General features: G+C 42.1%; 1 protein-coding gene across 6 annotated transcripts in view; it reads left to right on the plus strand.

Annotated features, from left to right (window-relative positions):
• LOC137383819 (ankyrin repeat and SAM domain-containing protein 1A-like) overlaps positions 1-25,466 on the plus strand; it is a 549,597-nt gene that overhangs the window by 243,104 nt on the left and 281,027 nt on the right. For all 6 annotated transcript variants that reach the window (XM_068057078.1, XM_068057083.1, XM_068057082.1 and 3 more), the window contains one exon: positions 7,608-7,734. In XM_068057078.1, coding sequence (XP_067913179.1) covers positions 7,608-7,734 — 127 coding nt within the window. The remainder of the gene's footprint in view (positions 1-7,607; positions 7,735-25,466) is intronic.

Here is a 25,466-nt window from a genome sequence, read left to right on the forward strand (position 1 = left end):
CAAACGACACAAAGCTGGGTGGGAGTGTGAGCTGTGAGGACGATGCAGGGAAGCTCCAGTGTGATTTAGACAGGTTGAGTGAGTGGGCAAATACATGGCAGATGCAGTATAATGTGGATAAATGTGAGGTTATCCACTTTGGTGGCAAAAACAGAAAGGCAGATTATCTGTATGGCAATAGATTGGGAAAGGGGAAGGTGCAGCCAGACCTGGGTGTTCTTGTGCACCAGTCGCTGAACGTAAGCAACAGGCAATTAAGAAGGCAAATGGTATGTTGGCCTTCATAGTGAGAGGACTTGAGTACAGGAGCAAAGATGTCTTGCTGCAATTGTACAAGGCCTTGGTGAGACCACATCTGGAGTATTGTGTGCAGTTTTGGTCTCCTTATCTGAGGAAGGACGATCTTCCTATGGAGGGGGTGCAGCGAAGGTTCACCAGACTGATTCCTGGGATGGCAGGACTGACGTATGAAGAGAGTTTGGGTCGATTAGACTTGTATTCGCTCGGGTTTAGAAGAATGAGAGGGGATCTCGTAGAAACCTACAAAATTCTAACAGGACTGGACAGACTAGATGCAGGAAGGATGTTCCCGATGGCGGGGGAGTCCAGGACCAGGGGTAAGCCATTTAGGACTGAGATGAGGAGAGATTTCTTCACCTAGAGAATGGTGAACCTGTAGAATTCTCTACCACAGAAAGCAGTTGAGGTCAAATCATTAAATATATTCAAGAAAGAGTTAGATATAGTTCTTAGGGCTAATGGGATCAAGGGATATGGGGAGAAAGCGGGAACAGGTTACTGAGTTTGGATGATTAGCCATAATCGTATTGAATGGCCTACTCCTGCTCCTATTTTTGTATGACCACATATTGACAAGGCTATCTCAGATAATTGAATCAGGAAGCACCCCATTGTTCTGGCTAGGCTGAGTCAATCATGTCTGTCTCCAGTCTAATCCTTTGTTTTTTTCACATGCAAATGTTCGTGGCCGCGTTGGCTGCTAGTTGTTCTTTTTACAAAGCTATTTGTAACAATTTCCAGTAAAAGTCTCAGGCACAATTCCACAAGAAGAAATTAATATTTTCTATTTAGCATGTGGGGTTTTCATCACACTATATTTTGAACAGAAAACCTTTGTTAATGTATTTTGGCAACCTGGCAATATCTTTGTGCTTAAAGATGATCTTCCTTGCCTTCGAAGTAGGTGCAAATAATTACTTCACTTTTTGTTCATTCATGGGATGTGAACATCACTGGCAAGCCCATCCCTGATTGTCCTTGAGAAGGTGGTGATGAGCACCTTCTTGAACCGCTGAGTCTATGTGGTGTAGGTGCTCCTCCAGAGCTGTTTGGGAGGGAGCTCCAAGATTTTGACCCAGCTACAATGAAGGGTGGCAATATAGTTCCAAGTGAGGATGGTGTGTGACTTGGAGGGGAACTTGGAGTTGGTGGTGTTCCCATTGCCTGCTTCCCTTTTTCTTCTAGGTGGTAGAGGTCGTGGATTTGGCAGCTGCTGTCAAAGGAGTCTCGGTGAATCGCTACAGTGCATTTTGTAAATGGTACACATTACTGCCACTGTGTGTAGGTGGTGGAGGGAGTGAATGTTTAAGATGGTGGATGGGGTGCCAATCAAGTGGCTGCTTTGTTCTGGATAGTGTTGAGCTTCCTGAGTGTTGGAGCTGCACTCATCCAGGGAAGTGGAGAGTATTCCATCACAGTCCTGACTTGTACCTTGTAAATGGTGGACAGGTATTGGGGAGTCAGAAGGTGAGTTACTCACCATAGAATTCCCAGCCTCTGACCTGCTCTTGTAGCCGCAGTGTTTGTCTGCCTGGTCTAATTAAGTTTCGGGTCAATGGTAGCCTCCAGGATGTTGATGGTGGGGCATTCAGCAAGGTAATGCCATTGAATGTCAAAGGGAGATGGTTGGATTCTCTCTTGTTGGAGATGGTCATTGCCTGGCACTTGTGTGGCATGAATATTACCACTTATCAGCTCAACCTGTCCAGGTCTTGCTGCCTGCGAGCATGGACTGCTTCAGTGTCTGAGGTGTTGCAAATGGTACTGAATGAACACTCTGCAATTATCAGCGAACTTCAGACATTATGTTGGATGGAAGGTCATTGATGAAACAGCTGAAGGTGGTTGGACCTAGCACACTCCCCTGAGGAACTCCAGCATCAATGTCCTGGGGCTGAGATGATTGACCTTCAACCACCACAACCATCTTCCTTTGAGATAGGTATGACTCCAACAAGTGGAGAGTTTTTCCTTTGATTCCCATTGACTCCGGTTTTGCTAGGGCTCCTTGATTCCATATTCAGTCAAATGCTGCCTTGACGTTAAGGACATTCATTCTCACCTCACCTCTGGAATTCAGCTCTTTTTTCCATGTTTGGACCAAAGCTGTAATGAGGTCTGGCGCTGAGTGGCCCTGGCGGAACCCAAAGTGAGCATCGGTGAGCAGATTATTGTTGAGTAAGTTGTGCTTGATAGCACTGTCGATGGCATCTTCAATCACTTTGCTGATTGAGATTAGACTTCTGGGGCGATAATTGGCCAGATTGGTTTTGCCTTGCTTTTTTGTGGAAAGGACATACCTGGGCAATTTTCCCCGTTGTCAGTTAGATGCCAATGTTATAGCTGTTCTGGAACAGCTTGGCTAGGGATGCGGTTAGTTCCGGAGCACAAATCTTCAGTACTACAGCCTGGATGTTGTCAGAGCTCATAGCCTTTGCTGTATCCAGTGCCTTCAACTGTTCCTGGATATCACGTGGAGTGAATCAAATTGGCTGAAGACTGACATCTGTAATACTTGGGACTTCAGGAGCAAGCGAGATGGATCATCCACTTGGCACTTCTGGCTGAAGATGGTTGCAAATGTTTCAGCCTTGCCTTTTGCAGTGATGTGCTGGGCTTCACCATCATTGAGGATGGAGATGTTTGTGGTGCCTCCTCCCTCCAGTCAGTTGTTTAATTGCTAACCAGCATTTGCAACTGGATGCGGCAGGACTGCAGAGATTTGATCCATTGGTTGTGGGATCGCTTAGCTCTGTCTATAGTATTACTACAAAAGCAAAATACTGCGGATGCTGGAAATCTGAAACAAAAACAGAAAATGCTGGAAATACTCAGCAAGTCAGACAGCATCTGTGGAGAGAAAAGCAAAGTTAATGTTTCAGATCGATGACCTTTCATCAGTTCCATCCTGATTGAAAATTAGCCATCATATCGGCTAGCTAAATTGCAATGTAAATCAATTGGACTCAGGATCCCTGAAAAATACTTATTTAAAAAATGACCAGGACAAAGCATTTAAAGTCAAAAAGAGTTGACAGTCAAAATTATATCCAGAGAAAGCCACAAAATCCTGGTATTGAATTGAGCAGATTAGCCCCACCTTTGCATAATGGGCCAAGACAATAATACCTCATTTTGTACCAAGGTAAGTTGATCCATTTTGTGTGAATGAACCTGGTCTTTGAACCCATATTACTATGAAAGAAACCAATTTTGTCATTCACCATAAGCAAAAATGCATAAATATTATCTCACAGGTATCAAGGATGCATCTGTTTCTTTTAAGTATTGAGATAAGCAGAATGTCTTGGGAACCAGTTGGGAAGTAAGGTGGCATTATAGGGAGAAACTCAATGACTTTGACTTTGCTGGTGCTGCCATCTTGGCATGAATACCAAATATCTTAGGTGCAAAAACTGACAGTACGGATTATCTGTAAAAGTGCCAAGTTGTTAATGAGAAGGTCATCATGATAGAAATCACTGTGGCAGTCCTGTGAAATTCTGTAGTGAAGTACAAGAGGTTGTGAAAATATATTGGCAGTTGCATGAAAGGTAACTAAATATAGAAGTTAAGGTTTGCTTTTATGAGGGTGACTGCTTTTAAATATTTGGAGAATATGGAACTAATAGCGTGGATTTTAACTCCCGGATGGAAATTGAAGCCAGCTAATATCCATAGGCGGTTCAGCAGATTTTTCGGGGCTCATTAACTTCTGACTGATAAGTTGCCCACTTGATGTGAAATTGTAGTTGGCTGACTGCTGGTAGGTGAAGATCAGTGGCTTGCAGGCTGCCCACCCTGCTCTATAACTCTCCCCAAAAAGCTGTTGAGGCTGGGTCAATTGAAAATTTCAAAACTGAGATTGATGGATATTTGTTGGGCATGGGTATTAAGGGATATGGAACCAGGTGCGTCAATAGAGTTGGTACAGAGCTGCAATGATCTAATTGAATGGTTGAATGGCCTACTGCTGTTCTTATGCTCCTGGCAAAGGTTTTTCTTAGTGTTTGTGACCCTTGCTGTGTGTCCAGCAGGTTTTTTATTTGGAGCAACCGCAGTGGCTAATCCGACCAGTAGGCTGGTAAAATTGCCTCGGCTTTGAGTGACGTGGCCCCACTTAGCATATATTAATGAGGTGTGGCCTAACTTGGGCAGACTCAACTGTCCAGTATGAAAATGGCCATAAATATCAGCAATAGTGGAGGGAAAAAAAGCAGTTCAAGGTTTAATTCTTATTCGAGCTGACTTCTACAGGATGGGATGACTAAGATGTTAAAGAAGAAATTGGTCTAATTTGGGTTAGACAAATACAACAGAGATTGCCCAAACATGTCCTTGCCTGATAACAGAATGAAGATGGATCTGAGAGACGGTGAAAAATTGATAGACTGATTTCAATAGGAACTGTGAAATGGAGTTGAGCTGATATGACTTAAAGAGTGATGAAAATACAAGTGTTATGCCCTTAGGGTGCAGAAGACTGTATATATTCATCTATGAGTGACTTAACCCCTCTGCAATGCCATAGCATTTGTACAGGAGAGAAACATTTAACTATACTTGAGAAGGTATTCTGTGATGTATACATTTCTGTAAAACTGCTTGGAAAAAAATTGCTGAAAACAGTTTTAAAATACAGCAAATATATTAAAAGTTAAAGTACATGTAATTCAATTCTGAAATCTTACATCAGAAACTATTAAATATTCATCCCCAGGATAGCACTGCAGGAGTTCCTCAGGATAATGCCCCAAGCCCAACCATCTTCAGCTATTTCATCAATGACCTTCCCTCCAACATAAGGTCAGAAATGCGGATGTTCGCTGATGGCACAGTGTTCCCTACCATTCGCAACTCCTCAGTTACTGAAGCAGTCTGTGTCACATGCAACAAGACCTGGACAACATTCAGGCTTGGGCTGACAAGTGGCAAGTAACATTCACGCCACACAAGTGCCAGGCAATGACCATCTCCAACAATCTAACCATCTCCCTTTGACATTCAATGGTATTGCCATCGCTGAATTCCCCACTATCAACATCCTGCGGAGGGGGTACCATTGACCAGAAACTTAACTGAATCAGCCATATGAATACTGTGGCTACAAGACTGTGAATTCTGCAGAGAGTAAATCATCTGACTCCCCAGAACTTGTCCACCATCTAGAAGGCACAGGTTAGTATCATAAATACTCTCCACTTGCCTTGGATGAGTGAAGCTCCAACAACACTCAATAAGCTCGACACCATCCAGGACAAAGCAGCCCGCTTGATCAGCACCCCATCCACTAGGTTAAACATTCACTCCCTCCACCACCGATGCACAGTGGCAGCATTGTGTACCATCTACAAGATGCACTGCAGCAACTAGCTAAGCCTCCTTCGACAGCAGCTTCCAAACCCACAACCTCTACCACCTAGAAGGACAAGGGCAACAAGACGCATGGTCACACCTCCACCTCCATTTCCCTTCCAAGCCATACACCCTCCTGACCTGGAACTATATTGCCGTTCCTTCATTGTTGCTGGGTCAAAAACCTGGAGCTCCCTTCCTAACAGCACTGTGGGTGTATTTACACCATATGGACTGCAGTGCTTCAAGAAATAGCTCACCACTACCTCCTCAAGGGCAATTAAGGATGGGCAATAAATGCTGGCTTTGCCAGTGATGCTCACATCCCATGAATGAATTAAAAAGAATCTATGATCCAGTTCTCCATTTTTTTCTGTTCAGTTTAATTATATAACCCCACGGTGAACATAGATTTGAATCCCTAGCCAGCATTGTGACTTGTCAGTGACTCGTCTAATGTGAGTTTATAATTTTTTTAAACTCATCTGTATAAATGTTGTGATCCAATAAAATGGAGAAGCTGAGAGTTTGAACTCTGGCTAGGGGTTGGAAAGCTTTATTACTGGTTGTTTTTTGGTGAAGGTGACCTCCTGTGAACTGATTTTATGCCGCTGGAATGCAGTAAGAGCTGTTCTGGCTGAAATTCAATGCTTGTTTAATTGAAGAATCTATGAAATAGGGAAGATAAATCCAAAAGGCACTTAAAATAGAGATCTTAAAATCTACCGATTTATGTGTACAAGAAGCTGAACACGTTTTTCAAACCATTAACTCTAGATATATAAACAAATGTGCAAACTTACCTTACCCTTGTTGCTTTCACAGCTGTTTCATTGCAGTCTGATTAATCTTTTTTTTTAGGAACAGTTTGCAGTATTTGGCCCATTGAAAGTGTGATTACAATATTTAGATGAACTGATGTGTAAACCAATCTATATTCTATTCATGTGTCATAGGATTGAATGTCATTGGAATTATAGATTTATGAAATAGTCAAGGGCATTGCGATTTTTGATTTGAGCTGACTGCCGGAAGCAGCTAATAGCACAGTGGTAGCATTATTCTTCTGTGCGATGATAGTGTTGTGGCCTTCTGGGGGGCATGCATTTGACTTTGCATTTATTGTCTAATTTGATATTCATATGCACCTGCTACCCCTGTAAGTCCCATATTCTCCTTCTGTGAATCCTCTTTTTCACCTCTTATCCGTATGCCAGATCTTTGCTCTTCTAAAGAAAGCTGACCTATCATTTTCTTGCTGTGTACCTCCGAACTTAAAATTGCTTCCTGACATTTCTTTTCTCACTATTGTAACTCTTCTAGTTTATCTATTTAAGAATACTAATATTGTTGGTATTGCTCAGGACATCCCTCTTTTCCCCAAGCTGTAACTAAGTCATCTTACTCCTTTTCATTCCTTCCTATGTCTTCACTGTCTTGAAATCAAGACACATTTCACAGTCTTGCATTCCAATTCGTTATTTCCCAGAACCTCAAGACTGTGGGATACCTTACCTCTCTTAGCCCCTCTTTAACAGTATTTCAGTTTTCAAAAGGTAGGATTAGGACTTTAATTTACTTGATTACTTTCTCCCAGTCCTTCTAACAGTGATGGTGTCTGTGTATGTAATGAATAATTATTTATTTTATTTGCAGTTATATCATATTTGCTTAAAGCAAGAAATGTGTAATTTTAAAATATAGGAATGTAAGATGTGCAGACTAACTAAATCCTGAATTTGGAGAGTTGATGAAGGGAGAAAAAAGTTACACAAATCATAATATTGCATCGATTCCATTTTACTTCAGTTTGATTTGCAGTTGAACATTTGTTTGTTGGTGAAATTTAGAATAAAGTGTATTGTGGCAATAACATGCAGAAACATATTTCAGATTCTCTGTACATTGGCTTGCCTCTTGAGCTTGATGTGAGGGTAATTGCTTTTTCTCAGGATTCCGATGTCAAAGAGATTCCAGAAGAGCTGGAGGAAGATGAGAATCCGTATGAACTTCTCCTGACTGCGGAAACAAAGAAGCTAACTACTTTGGATGTATCTCAACATAAAGCAGAAAGTGCAGGTATTGTGTTGATATTAAACACACAACATAGGGGAAAAAGGTGTCTAATATTAATCTGTAAATGCCACTTCTGAAATGAACTAGGGCATTGAAAGTGATTGGTTTACAGAAGCTCGATGTGTCCCTGACGTTGATGACTGGCTGTGAAGCTTAATTCATTTTGTGCTTTCACAATTTTAAAAGCAGTACACCTTAGTGGGCTCTTAATGGGATACTGGGATAGATGCCATGTTTCCTTTGTTTCCATCCCATCTCTATATATGGGGAAAAATTTCCTGAATATTCTGGAACTGCCAGAAGTATGGAATGTGTGACTGGAAGTTCAAAGATATGCCTAATTCCCAATATAGACAGCATGCATTCAGTTTCATTTTTAATATGGAGGCTGTTTTATCCTTTGGAATGAGAGTATGTTAATTATGATCATTGTTTGGAAATAGCTATAGAAGGTATTTTCCTGAAATGAACTTTCCACATACATATACAAACATAAATATTGCAGATGCTGGAAATCTGAAATAAAAACAGAAAATGCTGGAAAAACTGAGCAGGTCAACAACGATAACTGATAGTTATATAGTGCCTTTAATGTAATAAAGCATCCCAAGGCGCTTCACAGCATTATAAAAGAAAGTATGACACCGAGCCACAAAAGGAGGTATTAGGTCAGATGATCAAAAGTTTAGTCAAAGAGGTAGGTTTTAAGGGGTGTCTTAAAGGAGGAAAGCAAGCTGGAGAGTGTAGGGAGGGTATTAGAGCTTGGGGCTAGGCAACTGAAGGCGCAGCCACCAATGGTGGAGTGATTAAAATCAGGGATGCACAAGAGGCCAGATTTAGAGGAGCGCAGATATCTTGGAGAGTTTTGGGGCTGGAGGAGATTACAGAGACCGGGAGGGGCTTGAAAACAAGGATGACAATTTCAAGATCAAGACGTTGCTTGACTGGGAACCAGTGTAGGTCAGTGAGTATAGGGGTGATGGGAGAACAGGATTTAGTGCGAGTTAAGACCCGGACAGCAGAGTTTTGGATGATCTCAAGTTTACGGCGAGTGGAATGTGGGAGCCCAGCCAGGAGTGCATTGGAATAACCAAGTCTAGAGGTAAAGGTGACATGAATGAGGGTTTCAGCAGCAGTTGAGCTGAGGCGGAGGTGACGTCAGGTGATGTTATGGTGGTGGAATTAGGCGCTTTGTGCCATCACTAAGATGAGGTCGGAAGCTCATCTTGGGGTCAAATGTGATACCAAGGTTATGAACAGACTGGCTTAATCTCAGACAGTTGCCAGGGAGAGAGATGGAGTCGGTAGTTAGGGAACTTAGTTTGCAGTGGGGGCTGAAAATAATGGCTTCAGTCTTCCCAATATTGGAGGAAATGTCTGCTCATCCAGTTACTAATGTCAGATAAGCAGTCTGATAATTTAGCAACAATTGAGTTGAGGGAAGTGGTGGTGAGGTAGAGCTGGGTGCCAGCATACATGTGCAAATTAACGCTGTGCGTTTGAATGATGATGCTGAGGAGCAGCATGTAAATGAGAAATATGAAGGGGGCCAAGGATAAATCCTTGGGGTACATCAGAGATAATGGTGCGGGAGCAGGAAGAGAAGCCATTGCAAGTGATTCTCTGGCTGCGATTAGATAGATAAGAATGGAGCCAGGTGAGAGCAGTCCCACCCAGCTGGACGATGGTGGAGAGGTTTTTTAGATTAGATTAGAGATACAACACTGAAACAGGCCCTTCGGCCCACCGAGTCTGTGCCGACCATCAACCACCCATTTTATACTAATCCTACACTAATCCCATATTCCCAACAAACATCCCCACCTGTCCCTATATTTCCCTACCACCTACCTATACTAGTGACAATTTATAATGGCCAATTTACCTATCAACCTGCAAGTCTTTTGGCTTGTGGGAGGAAACCGGAGCACCCGGAGAAAACCCACGCAGACACAGGGAGAACTTGCAAACTCCACACAGGCAGTACCCGGAATCGAACCCGGGTCCCTGGAGCTGTGAGGCTGCGGTGCTAACCACTGCGCCACTGTGCCGCCCTGTGTTGGAGGAGGATGGTGTGGTCAACCATGCAAAGGCTGCAGACAGGTCGAGAAGGACAAGGAGGGAAAGCTTATCTTTGTCACAGTCACATAGGATGCCATTTGTTTTGGGTACTGTGGCAGGGGCGGAAACCAGACTGGAGGTATTCAAAAATGGCGATCTGGGAAAGATGGGAAGGGATTTGGAAGGGGACAACATGTTCAAAGACTTTGGGGATGGGACAGTAGTTTGCAAGGGTGGTTGGGTCAAGGGTTGGTGTTTTGAGGAGAAGGGTGATGGCAGATTAAAGGAGCGATGGACAACACCTGGAGAGAGAATTGTTCACAATATTGGCTAACATGGGGACCATGAGGGGAATTTGGATAATCAGGTCGTGCAGCCTCTGTGGAGAGAGAAATGGAGTTAATATTTCAGGTTGATGAACTTTCATCAGACTGGAAAAGTTAGAGAACTAATGGGTTTTAAGCAAGTACAGTTGTGAGTGTGGAGAACGAAAGGAATAATCCGTGATAGGGTGCTAGGCAGGAGAGACTAACATACAAAAGGACATATATACGGTTACAGATATGATATGATGGCATATAAGTTTGCTTCCATGTCATGTAAGTTTGGTTTTCATTGGGGATTAACTGACAAATAGATGAAAGTTAAATAATTCTGTTAGAGACTAGTCATGTAATTTAGAACCTGCATAAATTTGCATAACAGATTAAACACATTACTGATGTGAGACTAGCTCATGTCTGTCATTTAATATTATGATAATTTATTGTCAGGTTTTCTTGTCCTCATACCAGAACCTGCCGTTTCCTTTTGACAAAATCATTGGGTTCACATTTATTCAATATGTACATAAAAATAGCCTCTGCCATAATGAATTTAAGCATTGTGTATTTTCTCAGCTTTCAGTACAAAATAAAAGATATTGAAGAAGATAGTGGTGCAGTGGTTAGCACCGCAGCCTCACAGCTCCAGTTACCCGGTTCGATTTTGGGTATTGCCTGTGCGGAGTTTGCAAGTTCTCCCTGTGACCGCGTGGGTTTCCGCCGGGTGCTCCGGTTTCCTCCCACAGCCGAAGACTTGCAGGTTAATAGGTAAATTGGCCATTGTAAATTGCCCCTAGTGTAGGTAGGTGGTAGGGGAATTGAGAGGATATGGGAGGAATATGTGATTAATGTAGGATTAGTATAAATGGGTGGTTGATGGTCAGCACAGACTCGGTGGGCCGAAGGACCTGTTTCAGTGCTGTATCTCAAAAAACAATTGTTAAATATTAGGATATAGCATAGAGCCCTATCATAACAAAACTGATTAATATGGATTATAAATCTGCTAAAACATTGCTTCAGATACAAATTTCATAGGAAAATCAACTCTCCAGCCTTTCCAGCTTTTCTAGCATGATCTTCTGTAGGTCTGTAACAAAAATCTTGCATACAGCACACCACACACATCCTAACACCAGAGAAGAAACTGAAGTCCTACTTTTTCATTGGCTAATGATCTTATGCATTCTGATTTGCTGAAAAGTAGATCCCTCAAAAACGTGCAGAAAAGCAACTCTCCGAGAAGGTGGAATTTCTAATTCTGCTGTGAACTAAGACGCATCCTGATCTATTCCATTTCCTTTGCACCATGCGCAATGCTACAAGTGTTTGGTTAGTAAGTGTTGTTCATAAAATCTATCCAGCCTTCCTATTGATTCAAATCTGGCTTAGGATGTTCTCATAGAGGGTTAAATGACATATTAGGATTTCAGCCTGGACCAATTAGAAGGAGATGAAAGTGGTTGAACTCTTGGAGCTGCATTGTCCCATCCCATTTCTCTTCCCCTCACCCTTCAAATCCCAACCCCAGGAAAAAATAAAATTGGTATAATTAACTTCTGAATGGGAATTTCTTCTCTTTGTAGCTGGATCTACGAGGTCAAGTTTGTCTGTTTAAAAAGCAGCATTTAAAAATCTTGTTATTGGAGAATTTTGTCTGCTGAAAACTATTACATAATATATGAAGTTTTACTGTTTAGTTGAAAAGTTACGTGCACAGTTATTTACCTAAATATATTTACTAAATTATTTTCTGAAAAATTGATTAACAGGAGCCTGAAAGCTGGAGCTTGGTTATTAATCATTTAGATTTGAATTTGTTTGAAAATTGAAAGTATTTTCAGTTGCAATATTGTATCTCAGTTAAACATCATGTTCTAGAAAGTAAAAAAGACGGTTTAACATATTTAGATCCCATTAGAAGTCAGACTGCATCATTTCTTTGTTTCTACCTGAAACTCCCTTGTACCACTGTTGAATCCGTTTATTCTAGCTTCTTGAAGTCGGGGGTCAGGTTCCATCCAGGTTTTGCACAAAATGCCCCCCTGTTGCCACATTGATGAAATACACAATTAGAACGATAGAAAGAAAGGATGTCATTTAGTGTGAACTGACGGTGGAAATAATATAGATAGAGCTAAGGAACAGAAAAGGATGCAAGACTCTAGTGGGAGTTATCTACAAATCTCCTGATAGGAATAATGTAGTGGGGGCTGTATGAACACAGACCCAGGAGACATGTACCAGGAACAATGCAGATGTAATAGGAGATTTTAAATTTCACATAGCCATGGAGAAGCAAAATAACTTAAGTAGTAAAGGCTTTGAATTTCTAGAATGTATTTGGGGCAGTTTTCTACAACACTGTGTTTTAGAATTGACAGGTTTAATGCCATTCTAGATTTAGTGATGAGTCATGAACCAGAATTAGTTAACAATCTGACTGTAAGGAAACATATTGTTTTATGAATCCTGGGAAATCCCGACATCAGATTTTTTTTGCTAATTAACAATTAATCAACTAGCTTAAATGCTATGATTGTAAATTAGAGCTTTGTTAGCTGATATGATAATGCTTATACTGAACTGTATTTTTTAATCCTGCTTGTGATGCGCTCTGGGTAAAAGTGGTTGAGAATTGGCATGATGGGAAACTGTGGTTTGGACTTTCAATGACCAAATGTTTTATTGGCCTGAAAAGTTGATAAGGAACCAAATGGTCAAAAAGTAAACTTGAGCAGAAATCTAGTAGTGTGTGAAAACGGGCACCTTGCTGTGTGAGAACTAAAAGATAAAACAACTTAGCAGAATCTGAGGCCCAGATGTGGGTAGAGCCGAGACAAAATAGCCGAGTACCTAGCCACCATGTTTTTCTTGCTTTAGTCAAGCTTGGCATTGAAACGTTTTGGAGCTCATAAGAGTTTGAGCGTGGGAAGTCAGAGATCCTGAGAGCTTGACCTGGTTTGAGCGGACAGATGGTTAAATGACGTCTTTTATAATTGGGCTGGTCAAATAATAGCAAGGTGATGATTGGTCTCCATAGACTTGCTGTGTAAAGGAGGTATAACAAGGGATGCCCTGAGCAGAGAGGGGAGAGATATTCGAGCAGAGGAGATTTGGTCCAACTCACAGATGGACCAAGGAGGACAGGCTGGTAGAGGATTCACATACATGTATGTGTCACATTGACTGGTACGACTGGGCACAACTGTTTGGTGTTGTCATGTGGAGATTACGCTGCTCCCCAGGGCATACTGGTAATGCTGTTGCATTTTGATAGTACTGCTCTGACATTGGCATGTGTCAAGCCTTTCTTATACTGATTAAAATAAATCACTGTCACTGAACAGGATTATCACTTCGGAACTTGAGAATAAGGGAATAAAGGGTTAGTTGATTCTGATACTCTGAATTCCAACAAAGTGGCGAGCCAGCCAGGAGTGACAAGACAGTTGTTTTTTATTTTAAAGTTTTATTTGGCTTAAGTGGGATCCTGATGACCTTTGGGGGGAGCTCAGGAACTAAGTATAGGGCAACCTTATTTTGTGTGCCAGAGACAGGGAGTTTGAGAATCTTTCTGCCATGACTTGGTTTCATTTCTTGGGAATTCAGAGGGGAAGAAAGCTGTCGATTGGGTCCAGGATCAGATCAACCTGGGCAAGTTTAAATCAAAAAAGGGAAGCATCTATTGAAGTACGTGACCTATTTGTAAACATAGTGCAAAGATTTGAGAGAGGAAAAGCTCCAAGAAGAGAAGGAGTAGTTAAATGAACATTTTATTAAAGAAAAGAAACAGTGGGCATTAGAACACCAGAAGTTAGAGGACAAATTGAGTGACCTCAAATGCACGCTGACCTGGCTGCGCAAAGCTGGGGACCCAGAAAATAAGAGAACATAACCATGAGTTAGAGGCCAAAGTCTGGAACTTGGAGAATTTGGAACAGGATTTCGAGGATGCCCGAGGTGCCCTGTGGGTGATGACAAGCAGGCCTGCACGGGAGGCTGAACATTGTGTGTAACAAGGTCAGCTAAGGCAGCGTGATGCTATGGTCTTGAGTTTAACTGCATAAGGAATAGTCTGGGGGGTGCAGTTCAGCTGGGATGATAATAGCTATGGGATTTATCCGGAGATCCCAGCGCCAGAAGAGTGGCCCGCTAATGTGGTTTCACACGGGAGAGCGCTCATTTTGGGTACAGCAGTTGGTCTCCCAGACACCGTTACCGAGGCTACAATTTCAATCCCTGTAAGGGCAGTGGAGGCTGAGGCCCTGTCTATAGAGTTAGGAATTATTGAAATTGGTAACTGTCCCTTCGAAACAAGCACCAAGATCGAAACTTGCGTCCAGGTTCACTCAGACCTGGAGGACGAGGATATAAAGGTGTTTTTTTTATTAGGGTGCCCTTGACCCAGGAGTTAGGGCCACTGTTGTGATGGTGATGGGCACGGATAGCATTTACCTCATTGGGGGACTGTGCGCGCCTTAGGCATTAATGTCATTGACATGTTAGGGGTGTGCACGCGAGCAAAGCATGGTCCCAATGAAAGCTCAACGCATTTCTCTATTAGGCTGGTGGACCTGTATAGGCGCGCACAGTCCATTCATCTCAGATCTCTGAGCGACACTGCCTACGATTTCCATAACTAGGAACAATTTAAATGTGTTTTCATCAAAAGCGCTGTGGGCTTGGTGGTAGATAGGTTCAGCAATTGGGAACAAATCTTATGCGGTGCTAAACAGGCATCGCTTGTGGTGCGCGATAACATTCCCCAACTGGGAAAACTGTTTCAGCAGTAGAAGGACCTTACTGACGGACAGTAACTTGTTACAAAGTGACTCCTGACAATGCAGCCAAGTACTGACGTCATCAGTGTGTTCCCAGCTGCACACATGTGCAGAACAGTTTCTTCCTGCCCAGTATGGTGCTGCGCATGCGCAGCCTACGTCAGCACCTGGCTTGCGGGGCCGCTTGCTCCCAGCCTTGCAGCTGCCTCTCCTCAACCACTCAATCCTGGCCTTGCCACTTGCACCCCGCTTTACCACCCCCACCCCAGCCCCGGCTGATAGTTCCAGGCCTTGCTGCTTCCCCTTCTTGGCCGATCGCTCCCTGTCGTGCGCCCGAAGAAGCGGCGGGGAATGAGCTGCCGAATCGCAATGCAGGGCGCAAGCAACTGAGAGAAGGCAGTGGTTAGGCAGGAGTGAGCGACGAGCATACAGGTGCGGGAGGGAGCAGCGAAGAGAAGCGCAGTGGCAGAAGGGAGCGGGGTACTGTTGGGGGTGGGATGGAGGCAGTGATTGCAGCCATTTTGGGGATTTGGGCTTAATTTGTTTTTTGTGATAAATTGAGCAGCGTCATCTTTATTACTGGCAGCTGCCTTGACGTTGCAGACAGTGAGGTTTCAGTGGATGAGGCTGAATTTGCACTTTTGCCAGTACTGTGCCACCTTGTTATAGATGCAGGAGACCGGACACACAGCGAAGGATTGTTGGTGGGGAAGGAAAAGACAAGTACCAAAGTTACAAAGGCAACCTCCTGTTCCCTATCGTGTTCAGGGGTGGCCCAACCCCTGGACTCCTTCGGTCGTGGTAAAGGTTGACAAACTACAGGAGGAATTTGATAAAATGATGACTATGTTTATGACCTCAGACATAATTGGGCGACAGATGGGAGCCTCGGTTCCATGATGACTATACCTTCAGCTCCTCTGACTCCACCACCAGAAGGATGGGGAGAAGTGGGGCAACAATGAAAGATTTTGGCTCCCCAGCATAGTCGATGGGGTTCCGAAGTGATTGTCATACTCAACCAGTGGTGTTTGCTATCGTTAATGGGGGCCAGCAGCAGATGATGATTGTCGACATAGTCGACTGTGACTGTCATTCATACCCCATTTCCAGAACTCTACCAGTAGCTAGAGGGAAAAGTTCACTTTTAGCGGGCTTTAATGGATTCTGTCAGGTGGCACAGAAGTTCCTATTGTCGGGTTACTGATGGATTCTGTGATATGTGAAGTGTGGTCCTCGGTTGTTATGTGCAGTACGGATGGGAGAGGGATTTTAGCAACCAATGTGCTGGGACAATATGTTGTCTTTTTGGACGTCGCGAATGAGTCCCTCGGGTCTGGCGGGGGGCGTGGTTTGTCCCAACCCTTGACGGAAATCCCGGATGCTCACTTGTTATGTGCAATTAAAAAGGGAGAACAGTAATCTCCTTTTGTGCATTCCGAACCCATGATGAACGCGCTTGTCCAGAAGTATACTGAGGTTTTTGCAAAATCAAAGCATGTCTGTGTGCACCTGAATGTTGAAGAGGCCGTTAACAGGCTCAGCATTCCTTTGTCAAACAGTACTCTTATTCTGAAAAACTTCCACTCCTATGTTCGTGCAACGGTACTATCTCTATTACAGCGGGGTGTTATTAGAAAAGGCACATTCGTGACAAATTCACTAATCTGGCCAGTTTAAAAAATACCTGATGGCAACAGGCACCTGACTATTTATTATTGTAAATTGAATGCTGCCATGCCAGAATACACTCCAGTGGTATGAGGAACTCAAACCCTCCTGTCCCAAATCCCACCGGGCTCAGCTCTTTTTTTTATGTTGGATATTGCTAACTCTTCTGGAGCAACCCCGTTTGATGGGGTGACCAGTATGAATTTGCTTTTATGTCTGAAGATCAGTTCTATGTGGACTTGCTTTCCACAAGGCTTGTGGAAATGTGCCAATGATTTTCCATAAACATGTGGCCACAGCTATTAAAACCTTTTTGTAACCAGAATGTTTGTTACAATATGTCGATGATTTACTGTTGGCTACCACCACTAAGGGAGAGCATGTCTTGCTCTTCGAAGAGCTACAGTTCTTGCAGAAAGCAGGATAAAACTCAATCTCCACGAGGTACAACTGGCGCATCCCTGCATCACACCTTTTTGGGTGTGTGTCTCCGCCAATGGTCAGGAACCGGATGCGCTGAAGATACAGACTATTCTAAGACCACCCCACTGCGCACTTCTAAAACTGCTTTGCGATCTTTTCTCTGACTAGTCGGTTATCAGAGAATGTGTATCCTGAGGTTTCCTGAATTGGCAAAGTCTCTATATAAACCTACTGAGAGGGAAGAGAGACCATGTACAGTCCAATTGGACACTGTAGCACGCTGACAATATCCGGTCCAGCGAACCTGCCGTAATGCAGGCAACATGTTTAATAGCCCCAGACCCTAGCTAGCGCTCCCAGTTCGAAATGGGGCAACCAACCAAAGCTTGACTGCAGTACTCTGTCAGGGCATACAGGGTAAGCTGTTGCCGATCACATATGCATCACAAATCGCCACTAGAGTTGAGAAAACCTATGTCCCCTGGGACTGGCCTTTGTTAGCTACCTTCTGGGCAGTAAAAAGTATTACATTCATCACAGGCTTGCAGCCGATCATCTTATACTCCCCACACGCTTTGCTGAATTTGTTTGTGACATATTGGTCTCCTGCTTGACTAAGTCATAGGACTTCGCTACTAATGGAGTGTCACTTGGACATTAAACCAAATGCACCACCCTACAACCTCAAACAATGCAGTGTGTGGGAGAGGGTCGTGATTGTCCGCTCCCCTTCCTTAACTTTGCAGCATATCCAGTTAAGAAGTCGGCGATCAAAGATGCTCCTGACATTTACATCACAGGCTCTTCATTTCATGAGAAAGGGAAGCCCGCGACTGGATTTGTTCTTGTCATTCTCAACTGTGTTATTCAGTATCGGTATACATTCTGCATAATATGCTGAGATAGCAGCCTTAGTGGTGGTGGTAGTTGAAACTGCCGAACAAAAGGTTAATATGTGGTCTGATAGTGACTATGCTATTAACACTATGCATTGGAATGATTGGCAAACCTCTGACTGTAAACCTCCGACTCATGCTGTACTCTTTAAGCAATTATGGGACATGCTACATAAAAGGATCCGGGTCTGTTTTATAGGCGAGGTTAAAGTGCACTATTTTTTCCGCTGCAGAAGATCATTTGTCAGTATGATATGCTGTCTCTCCAGGAATCGTGGCCACCCTATCCAGTCACCCTCGTGTGGCATGAGGAGGGTAAGCTTCGGTCCCAGACAACTGCTTGGGCTCACCAAACCTTTATATATGGGGGGCAGTCTAACCTTTCTAAGAACTGTCTTTTGATACTTCAACCAACATCTGTTTATTTTCCTGCTGTCTGCGATTCCCTACTATGGCAGAGGAGTTTTTTTTGAGATGTTCACCGTCAACCTATAGATGGCCACTATTACAGTGAAACAGCTATTGATAAAATCCTTAAAGTAGAATGGTGGACTGAAGAAGGGTATCTCCAGTAGAGTAGCTGAATGTCTGATTTGCCTTCAGCATAACCTGGCACCTGGCTCCAATAGAGCCTTCCTTCAGAGTGTCCCGGCCCCTAATGGCCCTTGGGCATACCTTCAAATTGATTTCATCAGCCCCTCTTGTTGATAAAACCACCAGACAAAATGTGGAAGTTTTCAGACGGCTTATACAAATCTCAAGAAGAATGAAAATCCAGCACCCTGGGAGAGCTGTAAAGAGCTATAAAAGCATGCAAAGAAAGTAATAAAAGATACAAAAGGGGAGTATGAAAACCAAAATGCATAGGATATCAAAGCTTATCGAATCATAGAAAGTTTAAGGCATAGCAAGAGGCCACTTGCTGGCTGACAAACAACCCACCTATTCTAATCCCACCTTCCAGCATTTGGTCCATAGCCCTGCAGCTTACAGCACTTGAGGTGCATATCCAGACTCCTTTTGAATGAGTTGAGGGTCTCTGCCTCAACTACCCTCTCAGGCAGTGAGTTCCAGACCACCACCACCCTCTGGGTGAAAAAGCTTTTCCTCGCCTCCTCTCTAATGTGTCTAACAATCACTTTAAATCTATGTCCGCTCCTCACTGAACTCTCTGCTAAGGTGAATAGACCCTTCACCTCCACTCTATCCAGGCCCCTCAACATTTCAATCAGATCGCCCCTCAGCCTTCTCTATTCTAAGGAGAACAACCCCAGCTTATCCAATCTTTCCTCATAACTGCATTTTTCCAGTCCTGGCAGCATCCTTGTAAATCTCCTCTGTACCCTCTCTAGCACAATTACATCCTTTCAGTAATGAGATGACCAGAACTGCATGCAGTACTCCGGCTAATAAAGGAAAGGATTCCATATGCCTTCTTAACCACCTTATCGACCTGGGCTGCTACCTTCAGGGAACTGACATTCACTCCAAGGTCCTTCACTTACTCTACACTTCTCAGTATTTTCCCATTAATCGTGTATTCCTTTGCCTTGTTTGACCTCCCTAAATGCATCACCACACACTTCTGCAAGTTGAATTCCATTTGCCACTTTTCTACCCATCTGACCAGACCAGCAATATCTTCTTGTAGCCTACAGCTATCCTCCTTGCTATCTACCACACTGCCAACCTTTGTGTCGTCCGCAAACTTCTTGATTATACCCCCTACATTTACGTCCAAATCGTTAATATACACCACAAGATGCAGGGGAACCCAGTACTGAGCCCTGTGGAACGCCACTGGAAACAGCCCTCCAGTCGCTAAAAGAGCCGTTTGCAATTACCCTTTGTTTCCTGTCACTGAGCCAGTTTTGTATCCACCTTGCTGCATTTCCCTGGATTTCATGGGCTTATATTTTTTTAAACCAGTCTGCCATGTGAGACCTTGTCAGAAGCCTTGCCAAAATCCATGTAGTTTAGTTTAGTTTAGAGATACAGCACTGAAACAGGCCCTTCGGCCCACCAAGTCTGTGCCGACCATCAACCACCCATTACACTAATCCCATATTCCTACCAAACATCCCCACCTGTCCCTATATTTCCCTACCACCTACCTATACTAGTGGCAATTTATAATGGCCAATTTACCTACCAACCTGTGTAGACCACATCAACTGCACAACCCTCATCTATCTTCCTTGTTACTACTTCAAAAAATTGGATAAAGTTGGTCAAACAAGATCTTCCCTTAACAAATCCATGCTGACTATCCTTGATTACCTGTGCCTTTCTAAGTGTCAGTTTATCCCGTCTCTCAGAATAGATTCCAATAATTTGCCCACTATTGAGGTTAGACTGACTGGCCTGTAATTATTCGGTCTATCCTTCTCTCCCTTTTTAAACAGAGGTACAATGTTAGCAGTTCTCCAATCTTCCGGCACCACACTTGTATCCAGTGCGGACTGCACAATGATAGTCAGACCCTCTGCTATTTCCTGTCTTGCTTCTTTTAACAGCCTAGGATACATGTCATCTGGCCCTGGTGATTTATCAGCTTTCAAGGATGCTAGTCCCATTAATACTTCCTCTCTCCCTGTGTTTATCATATCCAATACTTCACACTCTTCCTCCTTAATGACAATATCTGCATCGTCCCCCTCTTTTGTGAAGACAGGCGCAAAGTATTCATAGTAAAAGTTTTTATAAAGATATTAAGAGAAAGAGTGATAAGGGGAATGTGCGCTTATTAAAGACAGATGCAAGGGAGAGTATAATCTATTTTCACAGTAGAGGAAGAGGAAAAATACCAGTTGTTCAAGGGAAGTTAAAAACTTGTTGGATTTGATATAAGTAAGAGATGGAAATGGAGGAAATAATTGAACTTAATATAGACAAGATAGGACCTGATGGTTTCCACCTTAGGATATTAAAAGTAACAAGTGGGGAAATTGCAGATGTCTTGGTCATAATTTTCCAAAACTCTAGAGATTCAGGAATTTTATTTTTGTGAAGAAAAGTTATAAATTCAATCCATAATTTAAGAAAGGAGAGAGGGAGAAACAAGGAAAGTCAATTTAAGATCAGTTATTGGAAGTTACTAAAGTGTATCATTGGGGATAGCGTGACTGAATACTGAACAAATATGAGCTGATTGAAGGGTTCATCATATCTGACTGATCTTGTTTAATTTTTAGAGAATGTCACTAACATGGTGGACAGGGGAGTTGTAGAAGGCATTTGATAAGAGATGATTAGCAAAAATAAAAGCGCACAGAATTGTAGGTAACCTTGTGAAATGGGTTGGAAATTGGTTGGATGGTAGGAGACGGAGATTAGGGATGAAGGAATGTACTGATATGTGGGGTGTCAGAACTAGAGTTCCCTAAGGATCAGTACTGGAACCTCAACTTTCTGCCATATATATATTAACGACTTGGATAAAGCAGCGGAGAGTTGTATATCCAAGTTTGCAGGTGACACTAAGTTATGAGGAGCAGGAAGTTTCAAAACGGCATACACAAATTAACTAAGTGGACAAAGCTGTGGCAGATACTACAGGGAAAGGGTGAAGTCATTCACTCTGGATCTGAGAAAGACATCTCAGAATTGCGAGACTAGGAACTGTGGCAGAGCAAAGGGATTTACACAATTCACTAAAATCTAGTACACAAGCAACAAAGAAAAATCAAAAATGCAAATGTGATGCTGGGCTTTATTTCATAGGGACTGGACTACAAAGTAGAAGAAATTATGCTTCAGTTGTACAGAGTCTTGGGCAGACTCCACCTTGAATAGTGCGTTTAGTTTTGGGCACTGCATCTCTGGAAGGATATATTGTCCTTGGAATAGGCAAATTCACCAAAATTATGTCTGGGCTTAAAGGGTCCTATGAGAACAAGTTGCATAAACTTGATTTGTATTTCCTTCAGCACATACGGGTGAGGGGTGAACCAACTGACATGTTTAAAATTATGAAAGGATTAGATAAGGTTCATATAGAGAATTCCTCTTGTCGGGGAGTATTGAACAAGGATGCACAACCTTAAAATTAGACCTAAGCCATTTTAGAGTGAAATGACAAAAATAGAAATCTATATCACTCTTCCGCAAACAGCTGGGTCCTTTGAAATTTTCAAGACTTAGCTTGACATATTTTTATTAGGTAAGGGTATCATGGGCTATGAAGCAAAGGCAGCTAAATAGAGTTGAGGGTGCAGATCAGCCATGGTTTAATTGAATGGCATAACAGCCTTGTGCAGCTCAATGGCCTACTACTTTTCCTATGCTTACTCCATTTCCATTTTTTGTTATAATAAATAGAGCCTTTTTCTAAACTGAAGAGTTGAGACTCTCAATACACATTTGTCAGACTGAAGAAAATACTAAGTGGCTCAGTTTTTATTGAGGATGGAAGGTGTTTTTCTTAAAAGGCCTCAAAACCCCTATAAATACCACAAATACAAGAAAAATGGCTCTTATAAAGTAATGAATAATAATTCCTCAAAATTGCATGGGATTTTTAATTCAATAAATTTGAATATGTCCATTTATAAATGTAGGTGGGTAGAAATGTGTAGATGCACTTCCTGTAAGATCACAATTTATAGCAGGAAGATTTAATTATGGATGTCTTGAAGGAACATTCATGTGTAGAATTCATAATGTACTTGTTTATATGCATTAACTGTAACAAATTATGTTAACAAATGATTCTTTGCTTGTAGCCAAGGAACTGCTCTGCACTTTTGTAAAGGAGTATCATTAAATATGATGGATTTTTTAATTGTGCAGAGAACACAAGAAATAGGAGCAGGAGTAGACCATATGGCCCCTTGAGCCTGCTGTCTCATTCAGTATGATCTTGGCTGATGTTTTGCCTCAAATTCACTTTCCCGCCTGCTCCCCATATTCCTTGATTCCCTGAGAGACCAAAAATCTGTTTATTACAGCCTTAAATGTATTCAGCAATGGAGCATCTACAACCCTCTGGTGTAGAGCATTCTAACGATTCACAACCCTTTAAGTGAAGACATTTCTCCTCATCTCAGTCCTAAATGATTGACCTCTTATCCTGTGATTGTGGCCATGTGTTCTACATTCCCCAGACAGAGAAAGCGACTTTTGTGTCTACCCTCTCAAGCCCCTTCAGAATCTTGTATGTGTCAATGAGATCACCCCTTATTCTTCTAAACTCCAGACACATAGGCCCAATTTACTCAGCTTCTCATCATAGGACTGCGCTCTCATCCCAGGAGCCAATCTAGTGAACCTTCGTTGTACTGCCTCCAATGTGAGTATATCCTCAGAGATGGAGATCAAAACTGCGCACGGTATTCCAGGTGTGTTCTCATCAAAGCCCTATACAATTGTAGCAAGACTTCCTTATTCTTGTACTCCAATCCCCTTGCAATAAAGACTAACATGCCATTTGCCTTCCTAATTGCTTGCTGTACCTGCATGCTAACTTTCTGTGTTCCTTGTACAAGTATACCCAAGTTCCTCTGAACATCAACTTTTAGACGTTTCACACCTTTTAAAAAAAATTCTGCTTTTCTGTTCTTATTACCAAAGTGAATTAATTCACACTTCCCCACATTATGCTACATCTTTCACCTTGTTGCCTACTCACTTAACCTGTCCATATCTCTTTGTAGCCTGTGCCCTCTTCACAGTTTACATTGCAAGTAGCCTAAGAACTTACCATACCTTGAATCCTGGGATGTTTATGATTGCCTGCAGTTTAACTTGGTACATCAACTAATAAAGAATGTTTACATGTTGACAAATAACCAGAAATATTGTGTGTGTTTTTCTAGTCCACTTAATTAGTACATATTAGTACATACACAGGTCGGCGTAACATCGAGGGCCGAAGGGCCTGTATTGCGCTGTAATGTTCTATGTTCTATATTTCATTGAGAACTCTGATTTTCTAGGGATGTTTTATAATTAAAGTAATAATTGAATTGTGACTAATATTCCACTTTACCTAATGACAGTGGTGTAATGTAATCTTAATTGAGTTTACTTTTAAGTCATCTATTTTTATGAGACCTCTAACATGGATATTCTGCATCTGATGAATAGGAGTTCTGTCATAATTCAAATCATAAAGCTTACATTTTTAATATCAATCTCTGATGTTTCTGGTCACTTTCAATTTATTGCTGGTAAAGTATCTCAGTAAGATAGAATCTATTTTTTGTAGATGTGGTGTAAAATTGCGTTGAGCGGAAAATATAGATCCACATGACACGGACAACTATGGTTGCAATAATATCAGTTGGACTTGCTATTTTAATACTTTTTTAAATACAGCCATTAATTTTTATCTTAGCAGAAACACTCTTCGATAATTGCACAGTTATCAGTCTAATGAATCTAGCTGATTGCCAATTTTCACCTAGGTTGGCTGGAGACAGGCTTTTGAATGGGTTGGGATGGGGGTGGGCAGTACTGTTGCTTGGAGTGGGCAGCTCAGTATCCAGAAGCTGCTTATTTTGAAGAATAGAACAGGATAGTCTTCTCCAGTTCATCAGTCATCTGGGTTCACTTAGATAGAAATACATAGAAGTTACTTATAATACAGAACCGGGCCATGTGGCCCAACGAGTTCAGGTTGGCATTTGCCCTCCATGTGAGTAATTAGTTGTAGTCACATTTACCCACCCTTCCCTTCGATCCCTTTTTCATCAGCCAATCACCCAATCTAGTCTTAAATGCTTGAACCATCAAGCCTAGAAGTGAATTCCACATCCTGAGAAGTCTCTAAACAAGTTTCTCCTGTCCTCTTCCAAATTTCATTGTTTTAATCTTGTATCTAAGACCCCTTGTTCCTGATCCCTTAAGGATTGGAAACAGTCTATCTATTCCATTCTTAAATAATTTTAAACACTTGTCATATATCCTAGAAAAGGATGAATACCTTAAAATTCTGTAATTGTTGGACAAAACCTTATAGAAAAGATTGTTACATTGTTACCGACGCTGGCATTAGAATTACCAAAATGTCAATTTATTTTTTGTTTTTGCATATTGGAGAGTTGTATATTAAATGTTAGGTTAGCAAGTGAAATCAGCTATATTGACTGGATGTTACCAGTTATCTTTATGTTTAATAAACCTGATTTATGGTTTATAGCCTGAATATCTCAATCTGGCACGCTGTTCATTCTTCCACTGTTGAAAACTAGACCAATACGAGTGATCTAGCATCAACTCTGGTTAGCTAGTTACAGTAATAAGGGTTTCTGTTCAATCCCTATGTGATGCTATGTTGCCAGGTATGCATTTAAATTTGTAGGGAGTGGGGGCTTGCTTATGGCACAGAGCACAATATTAATGTTCGAGTAAAGCCTAAGTACGTAACCGTATATATATCAAAACTCCCTGAAGTAAAGATGAAATATTTTGAATATTATTTGAATATTCTTGCTACAGAGTGGGTGTGTATGCACTTGGTACTATACTGTCTTCATTTCCTGATCTGAACTGTTTTGGAAGAGGAGTGTAAAATTGCAGGTGATTATCCTGCCTTGGGCAGTATCTTGTGCCTTCTGCTGGCCAGCCAAAGATAG

This window comes from Heterodontus francisci, chromosome 25, assembly GCF_036365525.1.
Source record: "Heterodontus francisci isolate sHetFra1 chromosome 25, sHetFra1.hap1, whole genome shotgun sequence".
NCBI lineage: Eukaryota > Metazoa > Chordata > Chondrichthyes > Heterodontiformes > Heterodontidae > Heterodontus > Heterodontus francisci.